This window comes from Eleginops maclovinus, chromosome 9 (assembly GCF_036324505.1).
Source record: "Eleginops maclovinus isolate JMC-PN-2008 ecotype Puerto Natales chromosome 9, JC_Emac_rtc_rv5, whole genome shotgun sequence".
Lineage (NCBI taxonomy): Eukaryota > Metazoa > Chordata > Actinopteri > Perciformes > Eleginopidae > Eleginops > Eleginops maclovinus.
Window position 1 is genome coordinate 12,862,919 of NC_086357.1, and position 24,992 is coordinate 12,887,910.

Here is a 24,992-nt window from a genome sequence, read left to right on the forward strand (position 1 = left end):
GCTCTTTAAGACCATTTGGACCTCCGTATTACCCACACTGACACAGCGACAGGCCTACCTGTGAGAGTTGACCTGCAGCACAGGTTTATAAAGCTGGGGGATCTTCCTGTTGATGAGGGGCTGCAGCGCCTCCTTCAGCCGGTGGTAGTTCCTCTCCAGCTCCCTTTGGTACTCCTTCTGGTCCGGACCAATCAGGCTCTTATTCTTACGCAGGGCGTCTTCACACCTTTGGGAGAGAAAATAGTGCCATGAGGATTCTAAACAACGGTGTGTTTCCACGTTACACTGTGTGTACACTAAACACATAACATGTATGTGGATTGATAACCACAGTTCATACCTCTTTGTGAAGTCTTTAAAGCAGAGCCGCAGCTTATTGTGGTGTCTGTACAGCTTCGGGTCACTAGGAATCTCTGACAGGAACACCTGAGCCACCTCCAGAGGACCCTGAGGAAACGCATGATGTTTATTAGTCTGAAACTTAACTTATCCTGAGAAAATCCGCTAATAACACCTTTCTTTTTTTATAATAGATATGATTACCTGGTTGACAGTTGTGCCCACTGATCCCTGTAGGACCATCTGCAGCATCTTTGCATCCGCAGGGTCCTGGTGGGTGGCAAAGGCCAGCTCCTGAGTCTTCTTCTGCATGTCCTCTATCGCCACCTCAATGGGTGTGGATATGATCTGGAAAGCAATGACAGACAAAGGTAGTTTTATTGATAAGGGCGCACAAAAAAATTGGATAAACTAACTCCCTTTTAACACCACTTATCTCCAGAATACCATCATTCCACTGTAGGGGATAAGATACCGTATCTTGTAAATATAAACCTTTATTAATGGTTTGGATAAATGTCAGAGAACTAAACCATTAGCATTCAAAAATGTAGCGAAACAATTCTGGGTTAATGCAGGTCAGGTATTTTCTGTGCACCGGTGTATCCGTTCCCCCACCTCCTCTTTGTGGATGATGTTGATGCGTGTCTTGATGTAGGGGAAAGCGTGGGAGGTGGTGAGGATGGTCTTGCGTTTGTACTGTTCGTGAAGGTCCCCGTGCGCCCGCCCATCAAGAGTGAAGGGGGTGCAGTAGACGAAGCGTCTCAAGTTGTAGTTCTTGTCAAAGTAAGTGATGCGGTCCTTCATCTCGTACGTGTCGAAGTACGGCTCCACGTATGTGATCTGGATGAAGGCCTACCGGAAAGAAAAGTGATTGGTTGGTTACGTTTGAAGACTGAGTTCACTTTGGTAAAGATTCTCAGACTAAAAGTGAGAATAACAATGTGGGAAAGTAAACCCTGCACACCGACCTTATTTGGATCCAACTTGCACTTGTCCACTGGGTTGGAGTCCTTGATGACCTCTACTTGTTCCTCTCCAAACCTCTCTCCATAGAAACCCTGAGAAAAAACATCAAAGAGCCTCCTTAGTTTTCACTCAGAACCTCCATTGCAGAGACATGTTTTTTTTCGGGAATCCTGGTATTAAAGATAAATCTAAAGCCTACAAGAGGGTATTTACCTCCAGCCTGTGAGAGATTTCCGCCAGCTTAGTGATGGCCGGCTCTTTGTACACAAACTCCTGCTCATCCAAGTCGCCAAACTTTGACCCGTAGATTCCGACTCTGAAGTACGTACCGAACATTCTCTTCCCGAGCTGAAGAGAGTGGGGGAGAGGAATGTCAGTAAAGAGCAAAAATGGGAATGAATTAAAATTAAGAATGTGTTTGTTTTATTCCAGACTTGAAACAGCGTTAGATATTTAATAACGTCATTGTTCAAAACACAACGGACGGACATAAAGTGCAAAACCTAAACTCACAGCGGAAAGCTTTATACAGCTCCGGGAAAAATGAAGAGACCACTTCAGCATTATCAGTTTCTCTTGTTTTACTATTTATAGTTATGTCTTTGAGTTAAATTATTATTATTATTATTTTTTATTGTATTCTATAAACTACTGACAACATTTCTCTGTGTTGGAGTTCGACACACACTGGAATGGCTGCCATACATGTAGAGATTGAGATTTAAGAACATTTTTGGAGTGGTCTCTTAATTTTTTCCGGAGCTGTATATTAATCAATGTTGCTATAATGTAATTAACGGTTGACCTGTAAGCATTTTGCAACCAAATGATGGCTCTTTTTTGGCTTCATATTCTAATGAGTCCCTCCAACCATGGCAGGGTTATGCTCCACTGTAATGTAAGGGACAAGAAGTCCTACCTAGTTCATTCAGAAAATGAATAAAATGAAAAGCGAGGTTTCATCCTTCATCCACTCTTTAAAAAAAAGCTAAAACAGATTTCATAATTACACGTGGGACTGAATGCGAGTGACAACGCTGCTTAATTTGTCCGATCTGTTGCAGTCTGTTTGAGTGGTTTGTCTGGGGATGCCAGGGTCAGATAGAAAGCAGCCAAGAGGAGGTCAACAACCTCCAGATGATCCTCCACACATTCAAGGTTACCACAGGCCTACAGTAATAGGCAGCTATTACGTATTGGCATTCTCTGTAGAAGTTCACGTTTTTATAAGTGTGTTTTCTCCAGCGCTACAATTACAATTCAGAACACAGAGTGTTTCCACCTCAGGGCAACAGGAAGAACCTTCATTAAAATATTCATTACCAGCCAGCAGAATATGCCAGGAACAAGTCTAATAATACTCCTAAATAACAATATTAGTCGTTAAAATTGAAAACAACTTTAACTCTGACTTCTATGTTTTTGCATCGTATGGGTTTTACTGGGAAATTGGCCAAGTTTAAGCTTAATGGAATCAAGAATCATGAGCAGACTGTAAACCAGGCTCTGCAGAACCAGACTATTCTAAAGTGATGATTTAACTCTGTGATATTATAGGATGCATTTTCATTCAGCGGCAGAAAAAAATGCCAGTAAATCCAGGAACTCTGAACTTTGCTATGCACAGAACTTACTGGCATCCAGAAAGCATTTTCACTCTACAGTAAATACTTAAAGTCAGAAATCAGGAGGGTTTGATGAGTGTTTGCAAGTGTGTGCGCAGGTTTGCTTCCAGTAAAATATCCTTTAATAATCGCTCTTGGTACCTGCAAGCTCGAGGCAGCTCACTGCAAATACTTAAAGCGGCCCTTAAAAACCAAAGGACTTACCACAACACAAAATTAAGTAAAGTGTGAAGGAAGGATCGGCAACCAGGGAAATCAAAAAGGAGAAAACAGAGCAAATTTTAATAAGGATTGGGTTTCCCCCAGAGAATCTCAAAAAACAACACAAACTAACACATAACAACCAAATGTCTGAATGGAGTTTGAGAAAGAAGAAAGTGGTTGTGGAGGATCCAGACCATGCAGAGACAGTCAGTTATGAAGAAATGAAGTGAGGAAATAAAGATCCACAACCTTCAGAAACACAGCATGCACTCTCAGTGCGTCGAGTGCTATCCATTTCATGCAACATACCGTACGAACTCAGAGGTTAATACTGTTAACAAAAGAACAGAATGGATGGAGAAGGAAAAAAATCAGGGGTCGATTTAGTTTGAACTATTAAATAAAGGGCAATAATAAGAACTAATGAAACTCAAAAGGGATAATCAGGTCATCCTGAGATTACTGACAGTTGGACCCTGACCGCCTCAGGAATTTGGTTCCAGCTTCACAGTCTGCAAAACTCTGTGTTTTCAAAGGCTCATTTATCGGTGTGTGGAGAGAGTGACCAATGGCTAGATACCCTTCACACTGAAATCGAGCCCTGTGGTTGGAAGATGAGATGAGATGAAGTGTGACAGCAGACGGTGTCAGTCAATGAGTGTGTTGTGACACACAGACAGGAGATGGAGACAGGGAAAGTGTGGATTGTGCAGGTGATGCATTCACTGTCACACACTGTGGCTCCATGCACAGCCGGCCAACACTGGCTCGTTATAGAAACAAAACTCCTCTCGCTCATGGAGAGGAGGAAGGAGGAGAGAGGGAAATGAGTGCTGCTTGTACAGCAAGTTTCCCCCAGCGGGGGTCAGACAGGGGACATTGTCTGCAGATGTTAATGGATTGGCTGTCACAAAGCAAAGAGAGCAACAGAGCACCCACAGCTAGCAAATAAATAGATGAGAGTGAAGTAAAAATACGAAAAGATAAACAACACGAGCAGGGCCAAGCAGGAACCGTTTAGCACCTACCTCCCAGCCAGTACTCTGTGTGACAAAGAGAATACAGGACAAGTGAACGACAACACACAAACACCCCACACACACAGTGCGGCTTTCGCACACACAGTGACGTTACAGCAAGGAGAAAGGAGTCTTTGACACTCATCCAGGTGACTAGCTGTCGGGCTGGAGAACAAAGCAACTGACAAACCCCACAAAAAGCCTTTTTTTTTTCCTGATCAAATTTTTATAAATAGGTAAACTGGAAGTAAAATGCCAAATAATAAAACCATGCAAAGCTGTGTTGTGCTAGGCAGCAACGCTAACAGGATACTTCCAGTTTTGTCTGGTGTTGGTGCTGCCTTATTTGTGAGAAGGCACTGAAGATAGCAAAGTATTCTGAAGCATTTTATACGTGACGTTGATTTTGTGACATTTCTCTTTAATACATTTGTGCCAGATGGAACTTAATACACACTGTCCTATAAATGGGACAGAAGTTATACATGAAAGAAAAGTGCCAGTGCTAAACCTCTGTGTGATTGTGTTCATATTGAGGAATCATCTTGGAACATGCTTTTTCAGTTTTTAATAGTGAATTCACTTATAAAACAAAGGAAATTAATATAATCTACAACCTTATTTAACAGCAAGAGTTAGCCAATAGAAATAAACTTATTTGGTTCTTGGATAAATTCAGTGTCAGTTTAGCAATTCCACCTGCCTATAATGGAAGAAGAGATCTATACTGTGTGTGTGTGTGTGTGTGTGTGTGTGTGTGTGTGTGTGTGTGTGTGTGTGTGTGTGTGTGTGTGTGTGTGTGTGTGTGTGTGTGTGTGTGTGTGTGTGTGTGTGTGTGTGTGTGTGTGTTTACCTGATGCACAATTTTGCCAAAGGCTTCCTGTAGTTTACCATGAATGGTAGCTAACTTCTTGGCGTCCCTGTTGGCTTCGTGGATAGGGATCAGCACCTTGTACACTTCATTTACCGCCTCATACATCCCCGCCTGGAGAGGAGATCAGGACAAATGTTAGCACGGCACAATCAGTCAATCAAAAGATACCAATGACTCAGCTTGAATTAGGTATTTAAGAAAAATGAGGGCCTTAATTAAAGTTACAAACATCTGACAGCCTTTGTACATTTATTTTAGATTAAAGATCTTTTGATGGGAGGATTAGGAGAGTAAAATGTATTTTTTTGGTGAGAGAAAGAGGAAGCCACAATGGTTGTCAACCTCCATTCAACTTTTTACCCATCTACCCATCTCACCATGGAAAAAGAGGAAGCAGCCTGCTCCAGGAGTCCCACGAGGCCGATCTCTGTGAAATACTTTCCCGAGCAGATGCCCTCCTCATCCGGTGACACCACATCATCAGAGACTGCAGACTCCTCCAGCACGTTGGAGGAGATGTTCTGTGTGCAAACACAAATGAACAAGCACAAGCTCACACATCAGCAGACCTTTGTTTGTACACACTTTCCATGTATCCAGTCTCTCCCTACCTGGAAGGTGACACAGCCTACAGGCAGATACTTGCGGTCCTCCAGCATGCTCAGGTATTCTGCCACCAGAGCGGCACTGTGCACCAGACACTGGGCAGCCTCAGCGTGGTTGTTCCTCTCTGAGTGTTTGCCCGCCATGTTCTGAAGCCACGTCAGCCGCAGGTCCGGCGACGTCTGGTAGCCCTTTGCGATCCTGGAGACACAGCGAAGATAAGCATTAAAGAACACAAACAGCAAGATGATGATGCTCACAGTGCAGCAAACCATTAGTAAGTGATTTAAAGGTAGGAGTGTGCATGTATTCCTTACCTGTACATGAGATCTATCAGCATCTCAGGGTCCTCCTGGTGCTCCTTCATCTTCACTGTGTCAGACAGGATCATGTGCAGGTTGAACACAAGGTCCTGGACCTGGATTCCAAAAGATAATAGAGTTATTGCTGCCACGATATGACCTCACAGAAACAGAAAGTCAGTCCTCAGTTTTTGTACACTGTGATGGACAAAAGCAAACATATTTTTATGGATGAATCAGTACCTGGTCTGGGAACGTGGTCTCTCTGAGCTCCAGGTCCTCCTCTGCGTAGGTGAGGATGGTCTTTAGAGAGCGACGTAGAAACTCCTCATTAAAATTCTGAGACGTTCCCACCAGCGAAGAAAGGGACATGGTCACTTGCATCTTCACTCTGGCAAAGTTCTGAAAATGCAATCACAAAGAGAGGAAAGGTTTGAACAAGTCATATTTCTTATGGCTTCTGGCTCTTGTGTGACAGAAGTGGACTGCAAAGGAAGCGCTCTGCTGAGCAAATTTCCCTTCTAGTTTAGAACTCATTTTCAAAACGGTCTGTGAAAAGCTTTCCTGTATTATAAAAAAGGAAAGTATGCATCTCCCAATAATTGGACAGCTCTATGGAAGCTACACTCCACATTTTATTTTTAACATTTAAAACCCATTATCCCAGATTTATGTTGCAATCAACTCATAACACCACATGTTGTTAACCTTTAGTTTTTCAGTTGTACTTACGTTGCCAATCTCAAAGTTTTGCCTCATGAGGAGGTAAAGGGAGGCGCTGGCGTGGGCCCTGATGGTACCAATGCTGCTGCTGCAGCTCCTCAACAACCGCAAACACAAGTCAGCACACTGCTCTGTCTCCTCCTCGAACAGCAGCTCAGGAAACTATACAGATAGAGAAACACACCCATATTGACACAATACAAATGAAGTATGAAGTCCTGGAAGGAATTGCAAGGAAGACCTGAAATGTATGATTTTAATTAAAGTCCAGTCGTCTAACCTTAGACACCAGCGCCCTCTGTGTGGCAAAACAATGCTGGAGGTAGAGGGCGCTCTGGTTGCAGGCCATGCTGTGGAGCAACACCTTCAGCACCCCACCCAGGATGCTCTCCTTAGACTCCGTCACTGATACCGTCTAAAGGGAGAGGGACACAGATATGTTGTTATAAGAGCATGGCTGGGTTTATGGATACATATATCAGACCACATGATTGAATAGATAAGGAAAGTGCTTTTCCCTTGCATACCTGCACAACAATCTCCAAAGTATCAAGAATAATTAAGTTGGCCTCTGTTGCGAGGTTACCATCGATAAGTGCTTCATGCTCCAGCTCTGCTCGGGTCCTACAATCAAGAAAACAGAAAACCCCGTCACAAAATGATCAACAACTTCCTGTTAATGACGCTGTACAGCCTAACATGAGATTCAAGCCCTAGTCCAGAGTCTTTGTGTGGAATGGACAGATAATACTGTAAATGCTGAGTAGAATATCAGCCTATATGCTTGTTTTCATTGACTTAAATTAAATATTGTATCTTCAAACTAAAAAGCTGCTTGTCTATCTTTATTAAAATCAATCTTACACTTAAAAGGCGCTCAAACTATGCAAATGATGCACAGAAACAACAGCAAATCTACAGCTAGTGCAAACTTACGACTTCAGAGGTTTGAAGTAGGAGTATCCTTGGCTAAATTAATTCTTCGACGACTAACTCTCAGACATTTGATCAATAATGATTAGTTGAGTTAATCCGCAGATCTTTAGAACAAAGTTTCTCATCAAGAAATCATGCAAAAAAAACCACACATTTGATTTAACAATAGATTTGTTCATTCGTTTCCTTGAAAATTTGTAATTCAGCATGAACTTAACATCTTATATATTCTTAGTCAACTAAGGCCAAATGTATTAAATCAGTCAGGTAATTGACTAAGAGAGACATACACAATATTATAAAGAAAGCTAAGGAATTAAGTCCTGGTCTACAGCTTGAACACTAAGGCCAAATAGTGTGTATTTAACTGTCCTAAATGTTTGAATATATGGAAATATATCAGGACTGGCTTTAAGTATTAACGCATAAAAGTATCCATGGCTGCATCACCAACCACGAAGACACACGATTCAGAACCCAAAGCAAAGCACACCGGTTAAAAAGCAAAACAGACTCACTGCAACAACTACCAACCCCGAGACAGACACCGGGACAGAGGGTATGATAGGGGGGTTCAAGGGTCAGAACCATACTCAGATGGTCTCTGTTGGTGTATTCATGTGAATGTGTGAAGAAATCAAAATGAAGTGGAAATGAATCATAATATGGGTATATCGGGAGTCATCAGTTTAAAGCCAAAGAGGACCAAAAAGGGACAAGGAGGGTTAGATTCGGGGGGAATCTAATCCAAATGTAATAAACACAATTTTGTGTCCACTGCAACGTCCCACAGGCATGTGAATACACCACGAGTTACTGAAGCAGGGGGAGTTCAAAGGAGCACACAGCAAATGTGGACCATACAATACCTGACTGATCTGTGACTCCTACATACACACACAGCAACGTGAGAGAACAAATGGAAATGAACAGAAAACAAAGATTGGAGCCGAAGCTTTGCACAAAGCAATGTCTCTTTTGTGACATAAAACACACAATCTCTTTTAAGGAGTGCATGCAACACATATCTACAGTTGTTTGGCAAACATGTTGAATTAAACATCAAACTAAAGGAGAAATCTCTTCTGTTGCTACGTAAATCCAAGTGAAAACATTTGAAAAAACCAAGAAACAATAAATTAACTTTGACAGAGGTTGGGATAGTTGGTATGTTTTGGCTGGATGGACTTTAGCAGTGATATCCAACAAGATTAAAGGCTTGATTTCAATCTTTTTTTCCTCACAAGATGATCATCTGTTATGCTTTAGATTGAGTGAAGGTGAAGATTTTAAGTGGGTATGGACATGTTTATACACAATCATAGTTTTGTGCAGCACAAAAACTTAAAACACTGTGTTCCTTCCAAGAACTGACTCTGAGGTTTATTATGTGACTTATAGTTAGCATTTAAGAGGTGGATCTAGAGTTGAAAGAGCGTACTTGTCCATCTTTTCGCTGTTTTGCCTCCAGTGGGTCATGTCCTTCCTCCATCGAAGGTTTTCCTGACTGCCAAAAGCACTGCCAGATGGACTTCGTTCTAAATGGAAGAGAAAACATTATTTACTTTTTTATGGGTGGTGAAAGAAGGTATGTTTACACAGTGAAACGTGATTGACTTTGGTTGAAATGTGTTGTTTGATCTGAGTGTACAACAGTATCAGTGTGTGGACGTTAGAAAGCAGCATATACTGTAGTTTAGGACTTTGTGTGTTAGCATCATTAAGTTTGACTCGGCAGTATGTTTCATCTGTGTTTGCTTCCAAAAATACATAGATGTGTGTGAGCATTTGCTGTTACCCCCACCTAGCTGTCCGCGGCTGCGTCGCACCATCTCCTGTCTGGCCCCAATGCTGCCCAGGATGGCCTCCTCCAGCTTGGCCTTCATGTCTTTAGACTTCTTGAAGGTCAGGCTGTTCATCCGCTCAAACGCCTTCTTCCCCTGCATGGTGAACACAACATGGGCCTTGTATCCATGAGGCAGAGGATGAGTGGACGGACAGAGAAACCAAAGCAAGGGGGAAGTTATTGGCAGCACGGCACTCAGCAAGCAAGGCAGATTAGAAGCAAATGTGCGAGCATAGACAAGCAGACTGCAACCATGGCATAGCAGGAAGTAGAACACACAGGAAGAAAGAACGTTTTATATGGAAGAGGATCGTGCAGAATAAGACTTAGAAAGTGTAAAACTAAATGTAGTTAAAATAGTTGTTGCTGTTTCATTAGTAGAGTGATTACAACAGTCCAGTTTTCAGTTTGATCTGTATTGTCTTTTTGCAATAATTTCCTAGTTGTTGTGATCACATATGGTGGCTGATATGAGTATACGGTTTCATTTATAAACCTCATGATCTGCCCAACATTTTGTGAAAATAATCGTTCTTGTGGGACATAAATCGTAGGAGAAGGTACGCTGAAGAGATGCTCGGTACCCAAACCTCTGAGTGCTCCTGGACATGCAGGGGTTAATCAGTGTGTGTTGATGTTACCTTGTACTCAAAGCAGGAGACGCACAGGTAGAGGAGATCCAGCAGGCGGTTGAGCTGGGACACCGATAGGTCTGTGAACCACTTCTGTAACACCAGCTCGTCGGCATTCTTCAACACCCACAGCAGACAGATGAGCAGACTGCGGCTCGACTCGGCCGAGAAGCTACCATGCGGACGACTCGCCTGCAGAAACGTACCATGGGAAATGAACGGGAGGAAGGACAGACAGAATATAACAGAGGTATGATATACAAACACTGAATCCAGATGTTGTAACGATGTACAGAAGTAGGACTGTTCCATAAATTAAAGCTTCATGTTACAAACTTTAAATTACCTGCGAGTTGAGCAGGAAGCTGCTTGGTCGGGACATTGGGGTGGGAGTGGCGGTGCCTGCTATCGCCATGGCGACCGTCTGGTTGATCAGGCTGTTAGCCTCTCCCTCTGCCTCTTCCCCACCTGCTGCCCATCGCTGCCCCCTGGGGACAGCCTGGCCGACCCCACTGGTTATGGGACTCTAGTGACCCAAAAAGAAGAGAATACAAATTAAACAATCATTTACAGGAATATTTAAGAAAGAAAAAAAAGAGGGCATAGCTGTATCTAGATGGAAAAATAATAAGTATGTTGAGACTGTGATTAAATGGCATTTTTTGAAATAATGACGGTGAAAAGTTGTCACAAGATAGGCCAAATTTTGTCCAGACCCAGCTTCATAACATGAGCCAAACTCCAGACCTAATGCCAATATTCCAACATTTATCCCAGGTCATTTTTAATACCAGATCCTGGTCTAGGTGAGTCCCATTCACTAAGGAAGGGGTGGGGATGGGGGAGGTCAAATAGGGATGAACTGAGGCAAGAGATCAGCCGGTACATTATGTTTTTTTGTGCAACATTCTTTGCAGTTCAAACGATAACCTCCAGAGTTCCAAAGTATAAAGCTACTGTAGGTCAATTGTAACATTGCGTGTGTTTGAATACCTCAGGTTACTTGGCTTTTGGCCACGTTATGTTGTAACCGGGGTCTTTGCTGGCTCAATGTTATGCTGAGGAGGTACCATGCATGTCTCCTGTCCTGCACCCAGTGTGATAAATGTTTTAAATTGTGGCCACATTTTTGCAGGGACAGTCAGCGGCGTTAGTAAATATTCATCTCTGATTTTTTTAAGTGGTTTTCTGAATAATTGTTCTTCACTTGTATTAAGTAGCACATGAAATGACGTGGTATAGTACTGTGAGAAGTATTTAATAATATCTATTAACAATCCCCTCTCGCATAGTTTAAAATTCACTTTTAAAAGACAGACTTTCCTTTTTATGCATTGTAATGAAACTAATATCATGTTTTACCTGTAAAGTCATGGAGCTGTGGTAGTGTTTCCATGACGATGCCAATGAGAGGCAGGTACAGCATGGCGACTCGGGCCTTGACCTCAGGATCGGCGTAGCGCGGGTCAGAGTCATGGCTGGACAGGAGGTTATGGACGACACTCACCACCTTCTTATGCAGGCCGAACATGCTACAGAGCAAACAAGAAGGAGAGAACAAAAAAAAACGGAGTATTTCATTTCAAGTGTGAAAGCACATCGGAGAAACTCACATCAAGACAAACATGCACAACCTTAACTCACTCACAAGAGTGCATGTCAGCAAGCAGACGTATCTCCCACCAACAGACACAGAGGATATAACCTGATTACATCACTTCTGATTCTCTACAATACTTGGTAGTTTATTGGGTACACACACAGACACACTAACACACACACACACACACACACACACACACACACACACACACTAACACACTAACACACACACACACACACACAGGTCACCTAGACCTTTTCTTTATAAAAACGATGTTGTAAATCTGAAGCATACTAACCCTTCATTTTCCGGATCGAGTATGACGGACAGTTCAGACAGAACCAGTCCAGCCAGAAAGTGTTGCTCTCTGAAGGGGACGGACAGCTCAAACATGTTGGCTATCTTTTGGTCCTGGACATGTGTGGAGAACCCAGAGCTCTATGGGAATGAAGAGAGAACAACACAGAACATCCAAACAAGTTAGACCATTCATATTTTATGAATACAAATGTATCAAAAACACAACAGAATTATATCCATTTTATTATAGAATGGACTTACGATCTACTTTTGCAGCTTATCATTGTTACATTGCTAAATTTGCAAAAAATGTTAAAAAATAAAGTCAGTTTAGATGCACCAATGATCAGTCTCACTTTGAAATGTGTTTTTCAGTGTAGGACTACAGTATATCATAGGGTGCAAGCATCTGTCTGCAGCATTCTCCCCAGACGTCCCCACTTTTAGTCTGACCTGTGAAGTTGCTGAAGACACAGAGGGGGAAGGCGAGGCTGGCGGGGTGAGCAGGCTGCAGGGCAGGTTGAGGGTGACGTAGTGTTCGTGGCTGCAGACTATTCTCAAAAAATCAAGCCTCAAAGACTCCAGGGTTGGGTTCTGCAGAGCGTAGAGCTTTGTGGAAACCTGTAGGAAGGAAAATGTACAGAATCATTTATAGTTTTAGAGAAAATACTTACACACAGATAAAGAATTGGGGCTGCTTTTAAAGGAACTGAACATTTTTGAAATATTCTTATTGACATTACGAAAGCTGAAGATGCTGTGTTAATACATCTTAAGTTGTATGCCTAGCCAGAATGTAGAAAATTGGGACCATATGTGGCTGTAGCTTCTATACTGTAAATACCAATGCTTTTTAAGGGAGTCATCCAAATTTGTTAAATTAATACTTCTGTGAAGTTGTTGCTGAGTTGCTCTGCTTTCACTCAAACTAACCCTTATAAATTGTTATTATTTGCAGAAAAAACACTAAACAAGAAATGTGTAATATCTTTGAGAATCTAAATGTAGCCTTTACCTGTTTCCAGTACGCTCTGATTAAGGTGAAGACGAAGCCTCGGTCCATGACTGAGAGCAAATCGTTGAGGAAGAAGGCCAGACTGGTGTTAAGTCTCTCCACCATCTCTAGGTCCTGATTGGATGAGATACACATGACTTAAAAAGCTGACAGCAAGATGTCTGTTTTATTACATTGTATAGAGTCACCTAAACAGACAAAAGGATGATATGGAACATCCCTTGCAGTCACGTTGCGAAATGCAAAAACACATTGAGTGTTAAATGATCTAATTTGCTAGATTATTGTATGACAACACATCCCTTCTATGTGCAGCCATCATATTCAACAGATTGTATGCTCACTAGGAGGTCCTTATAATACCACGTACCTCTCACCAGGCTGACACTAACCTTTTGGAAGCGAGACACGATGTCCCCAGCGATGGTGCTGACCAGAGCTGTGATGTCATCCATGAAGCGTTCTGGGAAACGGTTCTTCCTGGGCGACTCCAAGCGCTCCGTGAAGTACAGGTGGTGGATAATGCTCTTCACCTGTGGTACAAATCCAGACATTTAGCCATGGGGAAAACACTGCACTGTGATGACTGTTGATAGAATACATATGCATATAAGTCACAGCTGTTTATAGGTTTAATGACAGGGTTTTTTTCTTACCATGAGTTCAAAGAAAAACCAGGCCTGTTGCAGAGCCCCCTCCCTGACGCTCCCACTGCTCACTACCCACTGCAGTGCCAACTCCTCATGGAAGAGCTGAGTAGGACAGGAAAGTAGAAAGTGGAGATGGAGGGAAAGAGGGGGAGCCAGACAGAGAGAATGTGAGGCACCAGGAGAAGTATCAGCGTTTATATTAAATTAAAATAAACCTCCATGCTGTGAATAGATTTTACAGTAAATATACTGTTAACTGAACTCCAGAATGTACCAACTTAAAAGGGGATATAATGTGGAATAAAAGTTGCCAGGTTTAGTCAACAGTGATTAGCAATGCTAACATTATCTATATGAGAGAATATGAGTCCAGGAAAGCTGCTGCACTCCCAACACTGAAAATTAACTTAATTACAGTGAAGTTAAAACAAAAATATACATAAGTTACCACATTAAGGGGTTAGCAACTCTTAAAACTCTAAACAAAGTAATTAAAAGTAAAAAAATCCATTAATATCATTTACAGTTACGTTTAACAACTTTTATTTCTATAAAATGAGGAAAAATGCACTCTTTGCAGCATGCAAATGATAGTCTTTCATAAACCTCCTTCGTGGTAATGATATATATATATATATAATGAGGTATTACAAACATTTCCCTATGTGCACAAGCAGGTTTTTATGCATGTTTAATTTCTTTAAAGAATTATGCATCAGTAGGTTGGCTTTATTTGAGTGTGTGTGTGTTGCAGAAGAAAAAACACCTAACAGTCTGGCTCACACACTGACTTGTCTGGTGAGTCTGGCAAGTCTCCGTAAACATGTTGACGTATTATAAAGATTAGGAAGGGTCCAGACATGAGGATAACCCCAGTTTGAATCGGATGAACATGTCTTTAAAATACTTTGGGTGCAGCATCATTTCTACTTTAAGTGGCTCAGTTTTATCAACCAAGCAAACCCGAAAGGGCGATAAGTAAATAGATGTTGTTGTTTTTTTTTGGAAACTACAACTTTATCATTAGTTAATTTTACAGGGAAATTGCATCATATATTTATTTGACTCTTGCGAGATGGAAGCGGTACTTAAAAAACAAATATGAGTGAGTACTGCAAAGTGCTTCACAATATAATGTTATTTTTTTAATTCAGGTTCAACTGGTGAGATTTATTTTTCAACTTATTATATCTTATTCATTTAAAATGTAACTAGCAATCCTTTTTTATTTAACTAAGAATTCTTGTATTTTGGCGGTAAACTGAAAGCGGCAGAAAGGCAGAAATTAGTGCACTGTAATAGTGTTTATTAAAACCTTAATAATGTTGTGACTTACTTTTCCTCATATTGTTCCGCCCTATGAAAGGACTATAAAAGGAGATTTCCCAGACTAAATTACCCAGACTAAGTCAGCCAGAACACAAACATTCATGTCCCTTAAAAAAAACTCATTGGAACATTCAGAACGAGAGGCAGATCATAGACATTCCGCATTCGACAAACTCCACAACCACCAAATACAACATCAACCAAATCCAGAAGCACACATCCACAGACAAGACAGGTGAGGAGGCGAATAAAGAGGTGGGCGGGCTTGGCTCCTCCCCCAGTGCAGTGGCTCTACCTTTTTTGTGGGCAACCGTCCTGTTAAAGTTTGCAAGAAACTGGCGCTCTCAGTGTGCGAAGACATGCGATTGCCACAGCGCTCCATGGCCTATGGGTGGGATGAATGGAACGGTGACAACAAGGTTAGTGGAGGAGCAACGGGAGCGTGGGGTTGCACCTTTTTCGTCAGCACACAGGGAAAATGTGTCTGCTGGGTCACAGGCCCCCACACACATGCACACTACAGTTTTGTGATCTCTTGCACACACACCAAGACACAGAACAATTGGACACAGGACAGGGCCAACACATTTAAAACTGTGATCTAAAACAGTCATATATCTGTAGTTTGAGTGCCTTAACGGAGGGATGCCAAATGGGCGTGATATCAACATAAGACATGGTAGCGTTGTTTTTCTGTCTTCAGTTAAATATGTACTATTTGGCCACCCTTAATACATTGGCATTAGTAAAAAAAAACTTTGTACAGTAGCAAAGGTTTTATAAACTGTAGGTAGACTAACCCAGGTTAAATACTGATTATGCAAGGCTCTACTAATGTTGGCACTAAACATTATATGCTGTAATCTAGCTGTGATGTTATGAATATCATTTGCAGAATCATTTTCCCTTTGTTTTCTTGATATTCGTAATATCCAGCGTTTTAGTCCGGGACAAACAAATGCTTATATCATGAAAACCTACAATGGCAGAGGACATTTCATCACATGACGGAATGAGACGCTGAGCTTGCCACGTAGACAGACACACACCCACACTCTTACAGACACATTTACAGATATACCATGCTCTGATGACAGAGTGAACGCTATGTAGGATAAGGAGGAGGTCGTGCATGGTTACTAGCTGGTGTGGAGAGTGAATAATGGTGGAGGAAATGGAAAGAAGAAAAGAAAATGAGAGATGAAACTAATTGATCGCAGAATAAATACTCTGTGGATGAAGATGATTTCTAACACTACTCTTTTTCTCTACTCCAACCATTGTTGCGTGAAATTTCCGTGCATAAAAAGATCATAGTATAATGTAGAAAGAGAGCGAGGCAGACATTGCTCAAGAAATTGCTGCCAAGAAATGGTAAAATGGCACTATTATCCTTTGATTTATGTTATCTTTTCATGAAAGTACTGAGAAAAAGGGAGGTGTTACATGATCAGTAATAATGGATGAGTTACAGCGTGAGAGACAATGGGTCATGGAGGCGGCTGTGAACCCATACATGGGTTAACGAGAGGATTGTGAGTTAAAGTTTACCAGAATACTGTAATATTCAGAAGTGTTGGTCTATGTCTTATAGTTAACTCAGAAAGTAGCTCCACTAGAGTCTATAAATTAAAGATGTGATCACAAAACCTAGACACATTTTAACAGTAAAATATTCATTAAGCATATGTATTGCCACATTTCTCACCTTTCTTTTTTTTAGCAACTCTGGTTGTGTTCATAAATAAACCAAAACTCTGAATATCCCAGTATCCCTTCAAGGTGAGCTGATTTTATAGCGAGGCAAAGTGGAGGACGGGGCATTCATAAAACCACCTGCATGGTTTCTGGAGCGGACCCAGGGCTGGATCCCCAGGGGTCACTCTTAGAGCCCATGGTGTGCACCCAGGAGTTGGAGCGGTCTAAGCCCTAGACGTGCCAAGGTTAAAGGACACAAGGCAGGCAGGAAGCAAGGGAATGAGCGAGCAGCACGGGGGAAGGAGGAGGGAAGGAACAGTGACAGGTTAAAGAGGTTCAAAGGTCAGGACTGCTGGAAAAAGCCAAGGGCCTTTAACAGGTTAGCTGTCAGTAAATTAAAAATCATCACCACAGAAGAGCAAAGCAAAGGTTCTCTCTCTCCCTTTCTTTCTCTGTGTAAGACAAAACTCCCCCTCCCTCAGAGACAAGAAAAGAAAGGTTTAGTTAAGTATTAGCAAAAAAGGGAACATTCACCAAACAAGGGGCTGCATTCAAACACTGTTTGGGTACGTTGGGTTAAATAAAACGGTGTTTGAAGAGGGAAATCACAAATTACAAACAAGACAAAATAAATGACAACACATAAATAAAACTAAATCTAAAGAAACAAAACCATTAGAGACTGACAAGGCTATGCTATATTTTATGACTACTGAATCAATGGCCTATTGTATCTTCTTGACAGCATCTGCTTTCTTATGTGTCTGTAAACTAAACGACTTTAATGCCTTTCACAACCTGCACAAAGACAACACTGAGCCCTGTGTGTGCATGTGTATGTATACATGTGTGTGCGTTGGGTTGCTGTTACAGCGGTTAGAAAGATAAGATGTCCCATCTTTTGTTTACGCGTAGGCTTTACAGTTTACATGTGATAAAACGGCCCCCTGGGTCACTGAGCACATGGCGGGTTTCTGCTTTTCTGCGGGTTAAAAATGAGCTCATCCTACATGAGCATGTCTTCAACTCAACACACACCAATGAGAATATATAAATATTTAACTGATATCCATGTGCAGTGTAGACAAGCCAAGTATTGCAATATGCCTGCGTGCCAAGACAGTTCTGTCCATATCTGAAACATGTGTAACATATTGAGCCTCTATTTTACGCATCAAACGGAAAAGCAACTGACCTCTAAAGCACTTAGATAAGTTGAAGTTATAGACCTTACCTTGCTGCCAATGATGGAGCGGACCTCATCGTCAGGAGAGGTGGGCGTACCGGAGATGTCGGGGTTACTGTTGCTAAGGCTACGGGAGCGGTTAAGGTTGAGGCTGGCTGGTCGAACAGCTGAGCGAGCCATGGTGGCATAGTGCACCGAACCTCCCAACCCTCCTGGCCCTGGGACAACACACAGAGGGAGAAAAATGAACAACTTGGAATAACTTCTTCCTCTACTAAGCCATTGCGGGTCCACGGATCTGATAGTTGCATGTACACACTTCTCCCAATGCACAACAAACCTTGCCCCGAATCATTAGGCCTTTCATGTTGTGAAGACACAAGAACGAAGCTCAAAAACATATATTTTCCTTAATTATTATTCTATGGATCAACAAATGTGTCTCGGCAGTGGATGGTTGGTAGCTAATCCAGGAGTGTTTGTATGAAATCAAGCACTACACATGAAATGCTCTACCAACATGGAATAATACCAGAGGAACTAAATGTCATGTACATTTGAGAGGGAAGAATAATTGCACACAAGTTAAGATGTACAGTTTTGGGCTATATCTACCTGTCACAGATGAGTTGGGGTCTGTGTGGAGCATGCAGAAGAACAAAAGTAAAAAAAATCAAAGGTAAAAAGAAATAGAAGAAGAAAAATATGACAGAAAGTAAAATAATAAGACACCCAGGGAAGACGATTGAATGAACCGATACAGATAAAGAAAAGTGTGAAGTGGTTTACTGCATTGACAGTTGAATACCTGGAGAGGGTGAGTTGGGGTCAGTGCTAGGCAACCGGAAGACGTAGTGGATGTAAGAGGACAGCAGGCCGTTGCGACCATGCATGTCCTGGCTGGTGTCTAAGTACTTATGAAGCCGGTTCACTATGGAAGCCATGACCTCGAAGGATGTCTGGCCCAGATTCACTGAACACACACAGAAACAAAGGGACAAATTATGACCCAGAAGAAATAAGACATCCAATTATACAGCTTATATTATGCAACAAGTAATGTTTAGTTCAGTATAATACAATATCTTACCTATCTGCCCAGCAATGACTGGGGGCCGCACTACAAGCAGCACCAACTTGTCGAGTAGGAGGTGAAGGAATCGAACCACTGGCTCCAGCTGGGAAGAGTTGAGTGCAGCAATGCTGGACTTGAGCTCGGCCTCAAGGTTGTTCTCCATGATACGCATGTCTCCTATCCTGACTGGGAACATGTGCTCGTCCAGGGCATGTACCAAGGCAAAGAACTTATCCAGGTACTGATCCTGGAGGGGGAGAGTGGTAGGGTAGGAGAAGAAAGACAGAAAATGGTTGGCAAAACAAATGCAGGAAAGGGCATATAAACAGCAGCAGATGGTAAAAGAACAGAAGAGAAGATGTATTCAAAGAAAATAAGGCAAAAACAAAAAGCTTTGAGGAATAATATATTACAGTGCTCAAGGTAAAGGAAAAAAAGGGTGGAAGGAAGTCGACAAACAAAAGTAAGCTTGGATCTACTCGTCTGCAAGTTGGCTCACCAAGTTGAAACCACAAAACGAACGTTACTACAAGAACACAGGAGAATCCAGCAAGTCTAATCTGCGCCAGGAGCAGTGATTTATGAGCACATTAGTCCCAGTTAGGCTCCTAGGGACCATAGTCAAGCCCTCCACACCCCAGTCGACACAGAGATGGAGTAGACCTCGGTAAATTACTGCAGAGGCGAGTTTCACCCACTAATGAACTGTTGCTGTGGAGGAATTACTGTCAAAATGAGAGAACACTGTGTATTCACTTTCTTTACTAAAAAATAACTGAGGTGTGTAAGGCTTATGGAAAGTATTCTACTGCAACTCATATTCTATTATACACAGCTCTTCTTCAGCAAATGATATCAGGAAAGGTGATAGGAGAAGAAGGTTCATTCCTAAATCCTGAAAAACACTGTCAGTAAAACTACTGTATATATACCTGTGTGTGGATGGTTGAAACAGACACCACTTCCACATTAAAAACTCCTCTATGGTTGTCCACCCACTTCATTCCTGGGAGAGGAACCTGAGGAACAAAAATACCAAAGTAAATCTGTGCTGCATCGGCAAAATGAACATTTTACTGACAGCGAAAATGGACAATAAGTCACTGTGGGTAGAAGGTTACGATTTTGCTTACGGTAAATCAAAAAGGTTTAAAGGCTTTTCTGAGGCATCTCAAAGGCTTTTTTATACCCTAAAATATTTTTATATTACAAAGGGTACTCAGACATCACGCCAAATTAACCTGTGTTGTCTGCAGCACATCAACTCTTTAACACACATTAAACATAACTGAGGATGTGTTAAGCAGACACTGCAAACATTCATACTGTGTTTTCAGACTTCTATAAATGACCTCATACTGTAAACAATGTCTTACATCTGGAGAGAGAACCGAGTAGGACTGTGGTGGTTTCTCTAGAGACACGGGCAGACAGAAATGGCCGGTCCGCAGACGCCCATTCTGCAGCATGGGGATCCACTACAGAGAGAGGGAGACCAAAATAGAATCAAAAGAGAACACAAGAGGACAAAAAACACACATACAAGTAAAAAAAAAAAAAAAATTGAACAGATTCTAAATTGCATATTTCTCTAAAGGACAAGTACAGAGTGTGGGCTTGTTAATAAACAGGATTCAGTTTGAATAAACATTGCTGAAGTGAAAAGTGCAAATAGCCGTTTTCCTCAACTGTAACGGCTAAAATCGGACTGTTACCCACCGTGTATCCCACAGGGGTCTCCAGTGGTGTGTTCTGCTTCTGCTGGCAGCTGACGTGGTAAAAGGTGAAGAGAATGTGGTGGTGGTCTGACAGGGAGGCAGGCAGCTTGATCTTGATCTCATCATGAAAGTCAGGGGATCTGTTTACAAAATAAATACATTTGTTTTGTTTAGGAACAACGTAGAAAGGTCAAACCATCGTTTATGCTGCCACCTCGAAGGCATTCCACTTAAACCTTTCTGATAGATCTGTCAGCACTGTGGCCGTTGTTTGCACTGTTGTTATTGTTGTTGTTGTTGTTAGCATCATACCTGCTAGCCAACACATTTACAAATGTGTGAATTAATTGAGATGTCCATATATTGTATTTCCTGCTGAGTCTATGAATAGCTTTGGAATCTGTGTCCCAAGACATGACAGGGGTTCACAGTTGAAGTCATAACGCACACACAGGAAATAAACAACCCACATGTACAGCAGATCTATCAACAAACCCAAGAGGATTGTCGTAGGGCTTGTAATGACTAAAACTGCTTAGAAAAAGGTCACAGGAGAGCTGTGATTTGGATGGACAGAAAAAGAAAAGCACTCAAAGAGGAATAGCACTAGGAGCAGGGGTAAAGCTAATGGGTTAGTAAATGACTCCAAGGCCAAAAGCAGATACAAGCACTAGGGTGGAAGCTTTCCAAATTACAAATCACTTCTTATACAAGAGACTTGTTTTTTTTTCTTGTCATTCCCTTTCTCCATGTGTTCCTTTAAGATTTCCGACAAAGGAAACATTGTGCTGCTTCAGAGGGAAATGCCAACTGTAATTGAACATTACCTCTGAACACTTTTAAGGGTTGAACTAAGTCCTGATGCATGTTTGACCTGGTCACACCGGTACATTGTTCACAGGTTGATTGATTTTAGCCTTGAAGGTGTGACCCCTAGATGACAAAAATCCAGAAAGTCATAAAAACACCAGATAGTGGTGATAAAAAAAATGAGCTCTTAGAGATAGAAGAAACGTGTGCCAAGGACACCCACTTGACAATACCTAGACGTTTGACTCCAGCTCCTCTTTAATGAATACCATTTATGGTTGGGTGATGGACACTTAAAAGTAGATGTTAAATTAAAGGAGGATATTTGATTCATTCATTCATTTTTCCTCCTGCAATTTCATGACAATCATGGAGACCATGTGGGTAAAAGACCAAGCATGTCAGATTTTCATACCTCCCCATTGCCAAGATATGTTATCACATAAATCTAGTGTAATGATGCTAACATCTGGAGTGAATGAAAATAAGTTATTGCTACGAAGCTATGATGGGATATTTGATTAGTGTTGTTTTAACTATATTTCATCAGCACCACAGGTTACCTACAGCACTCTTCAGAAAGTGTTGATAGACAAAGGACTTACCTGTTATGGTACACCACAGTAGTATAGGCTTCTTTAGCAAAATCTGCACAGCTGGACTTCCCAAATATGACCTAGAGTATAGAAAATATACATGCCAGTAAGAAGACCAGTAGGATGACTTCTACTAGACTAAGACATATGTGTTTCATTCTATGTAAGGACATCTCATCATAGCGTACCGGCATTGCATTGTTTGGATCCTCTCCGTTCATAAATTGCACTTTGACTGTGATGTTGCGGGCAGAGCCTTGGCGGTTGGCAAAGTTAAGACTCTGAGGGTTCACATACAGCAGATTCCTAAAGACAGACACAAACAGAGAAAACAAGGTACTTCATTAATGATGTTATTCAAGTAACGGCAAATAAATATCTCACTATCTTGGTCGGACACTTTCTCTTGTTATATAATTGTAACAAAAAACATGAAATCGTTCTTGAGAATAAATTAGATTATTCATTTATTAAAATGAACATTTAATAACTACTCAAAGAAGTTGGCATATTTTACAATCCTGATTTTTGTTGTCAGCAAAAGTGATGTACTTTACTCTCAAAAACACTGGTTACTACACTGCTGGGAAGTGGGAGGAGGCCCGGGAATCTCGGGATCAGCTGACAAACCGCAGTGACGTAGTCGGGTCTGGGGGGCCGGCCCCACAGAGACCACAGCTGGAACCACAACTGAGAAGGAAGCGTGGGAATCTATTTGGTCTGATTTCAATCATTCCCTTATTCTCCTTCCCTCCATTAAGCCTGTCCTCGCAATAACACTGGCAGCTCTAAAGTGGTTTGTTGAATCTGAACGGTAATAGACCCCAAGATGGCCTCGCAGAGGGAAATCTGATAAATCCCCACAAATGTAGTGAGGAAGGATCACTGATTGGTCAGTTCAGCTCATCAGATTCATGTTTGGTTCATAAGTACATAAACACTGTGAAATTAAATTCTGCCAAGAATGTACGATGACAGCTACTGGTACAGGGGCCAAATTAGGGTACAGAGTCATTGTTTAAAACTAAGTTTTTCACCAGTAGGCCAGAGAAATGACCCCTCTCTAGCAATTCTGAGTATGCAGAGAATGAATAGTAAATAAAAGCAAGTCTGCCATGTAATTGGACACCACAAAGTTTGATGAAGGTGCTGAGAAGAGAACCTAAATTCTATTTAGAACTGCGTCTACACACATAAAAAATGTACTCCACACAAAGCAGATAAATATACAAGTGGTTCATAACTCTATGAAGACTTTATGGTTGAACTTAGCATGATTTACTTTACAAATACTGTAAACATAAACCCAAATTTACTAAAGTGCATTTTCACCTGGAACAATTGTTTGGATGTGAAGATGTAAGAGATCTGTTTAACCCATTTATTCCTAAAACGCCTGCAAAAAACGGCTCTAAAACCCTATCTATAATAGATATAAATGTATATCTCCTGAGGGTGTTCTGAAAAAATACTAAGAATTGGCAACGTCTATGAAAACCTTAATATCTAAGCCTCTGTAGCACATAGAAACATGAAATAAAATTGCATTTAAAAGGTAAGACTCACAGGTTGTATTAAAACATGCGCCCTTAGCAATAACATACCAACACATTTTTATAAAAAATCTCAAAATCTGATTGGTAGGGAAAATATTTTATATGATAAAATAACAAATCACAAATAACATTTCATATAACAAATAACATTTTAAAACATGCCAACACACAGACCAAGGCACCTTGGTATGAGAGAGAGGTGGAAAAGGAGTGAGGAGGGATGTGGAAAGTCCTCTAACAAAGGATCATCAGGTACAAAAACTTCTACTTCCACCTCCCTCTGAACTCCTCATTCTCTCCTAATTCCAAATCGCTGCCGTCGCTGTCAAAGTATTTGTCAATCGTAGCCATTTTTGCCTTTAAAAAAGTTAAAAACAAACGCACGTGAATGTCTGATTGATTGACGTGATTGTCGGCCAACCACACGACATTTGGGTGGTCACGTAGTTTAAAAAACCCAACAAGACCCACCTCATGTGTATTTGAACCAATGACTCATGAAAATGACGACAAATCAAAAATGTTGTGCTACGCTGCAGCCGGCAGGAGCTTCAAAGCTGCGCTACGCAGCAGCCGGCGGTAGATGGAATGTTGCGCTGAGCAGCATCCGGTACAAATGGGTTAAGCGCAACTTAATACAAACATACATACCCAGCCAATTAGGTACAATATTGAGTAATGGGCGGGTGGACAAAGGTATCTACAGTATAAAACCATATAACAAAGAACTGACTCAAAGAACATCTGAGCAGTCCTTTCACCCAGAGGTCAACATAAGAGCTGATCAATGTACAGAATAAGAATTATTAGAAAACAGTACAAAACAATATCTCACGGATAACTGAGAGTACGCAAGGTAGGAAAGTAAAGCTAGAGACACAGCAGGATGGACAATAAGGACTTTGAATCAAATTCAAATGCGCCAAGGTAAAACAAAAATAGCTGTGGATCAAAGATGTCCCGTTATTTAAACAAACAGCTAAAGAGGTTCAATGCTGAATTATCAGGTGAAAATTCCATTGCAAATTACAACTTGAGCAGAACATGCCTGCCCCACATTCAATGTCCCCAGAAGGGCACGCCAGGTTGAAACGCTTAACCGCCTTGCTGCTTAACCACAACGCTAACCACTGTGCTGGCATGAGGGCTGTTGTATATCATTACCAGCTTTATGCTGCTCAAGCAAATTCCTGGCACGTTCACTCAGTCTGTAGCCAAGTCTTTCTTTTCCATAGAACCCTTTCTTTCTGCTCTGTCAATACAAAAAAAGAGGCAGACCCTCATTACAGAGACCTGCGGTAATCCATCGTTATGACCACAAATTACTAGAGAAAGCTCATTAAGATGTCTGTGTGGTATTATAAGGTGCACTCTAACAGCTGGA

General features: G+C 41.5%; 1 protein-coding gene across 1 annotated transcript in view; it reads right to left on the reverse strand.

The window, feature by feature from the left end:
* dock7 (dedicator of cytokinesis 7) overlaps positions 1 to 24,992 on the reverse strand; it is a 42,516-nt gene that overhangs the window by 1,549 nt on the left and 15,975 nt on the right. Inside the window, 36 exon segments of the mRNA XM_063890957.1 lie at positions 59 to 226; positions 341 to 447; positions 544 to 687; positions 958 to 1,194; positions 1,311 to 1,400; positions 1,522 to 1,656; positions 4,166 to 4,180; positions 5,010 to 5,141; positions 5,408 to 5,551; positions 5,642 to 5,834; positions 5,951 to 6,051; positions 6,179 to 6,337; positions 6,668 to 6,820; positions 6,939 to 7,073; positions 7,186 to 7,282; positions 9,036 to 9,132; positions 9,399 to 9,558; positions 10,082 to 10,264; positions 10,419 to 10,541; positions 10,543 to 10,598; positions 11,435 to 11,604; positions 11,974 to 12,113; positions 12,429 to 12,596; positions 12,991 to 13,104; positions 13,383 to 13,523; positions 13,647 to 13,742; positions 15,265 to 15,354; positions 16,806 to 16,898; positions 17,902 to 18,071; positions 18,662 to 18,826; positions 18,944 to 19,175; positions 19,861 to 19,947; positions 20,305 to 20,406; positions 20,648 to 20,786; positions 22,062 to 22,132; positions 22,241 to 22,358. Of these exon segments, the coding sequence (XP_063747027.1) occupies positions 59 to 226; positions 341 to 447; positions 544 to 687; positions 958 to 1,194; positions 1,311 to 1,400; positions 1,522 to 1,656; positions 4,166 to 4,180; positions 5,010 to 5,141; positions 5,408 to 5,551; positions 5,642 to 5,834; positions 5,951 to 6,051; positions 6,179 to 6,337; positions 6,668 to 6,820; positions 6,939 to 7,073; positions 7,186 to 7,282; positions 9,036 to 9,132; positions 9,399 to 9,558; positions 10,082 to 10,264; positions 10,419 to 10,541; positions 10,543 to 10,598; positions 11,435 to 11,604; positions 11,974 to 12,113; positions 12,429 to 12,596; positions 12,991 to 13,104; positions 13,383 to 13,523; positions 13,647 to 13,742; positions 15,265 to 15,354; positions 16,806 to 16,898; positions 17,902 to 18,071; positions 18,662 to 18,826; positions 18,944 to 19,175; positions 19,861 to 19,947; positions 20,305 to 20,406; positions 20,648 to 20,786; positions 22,062 to 22,132; positions 22,241 to 22,358 (4,725 nt within the window).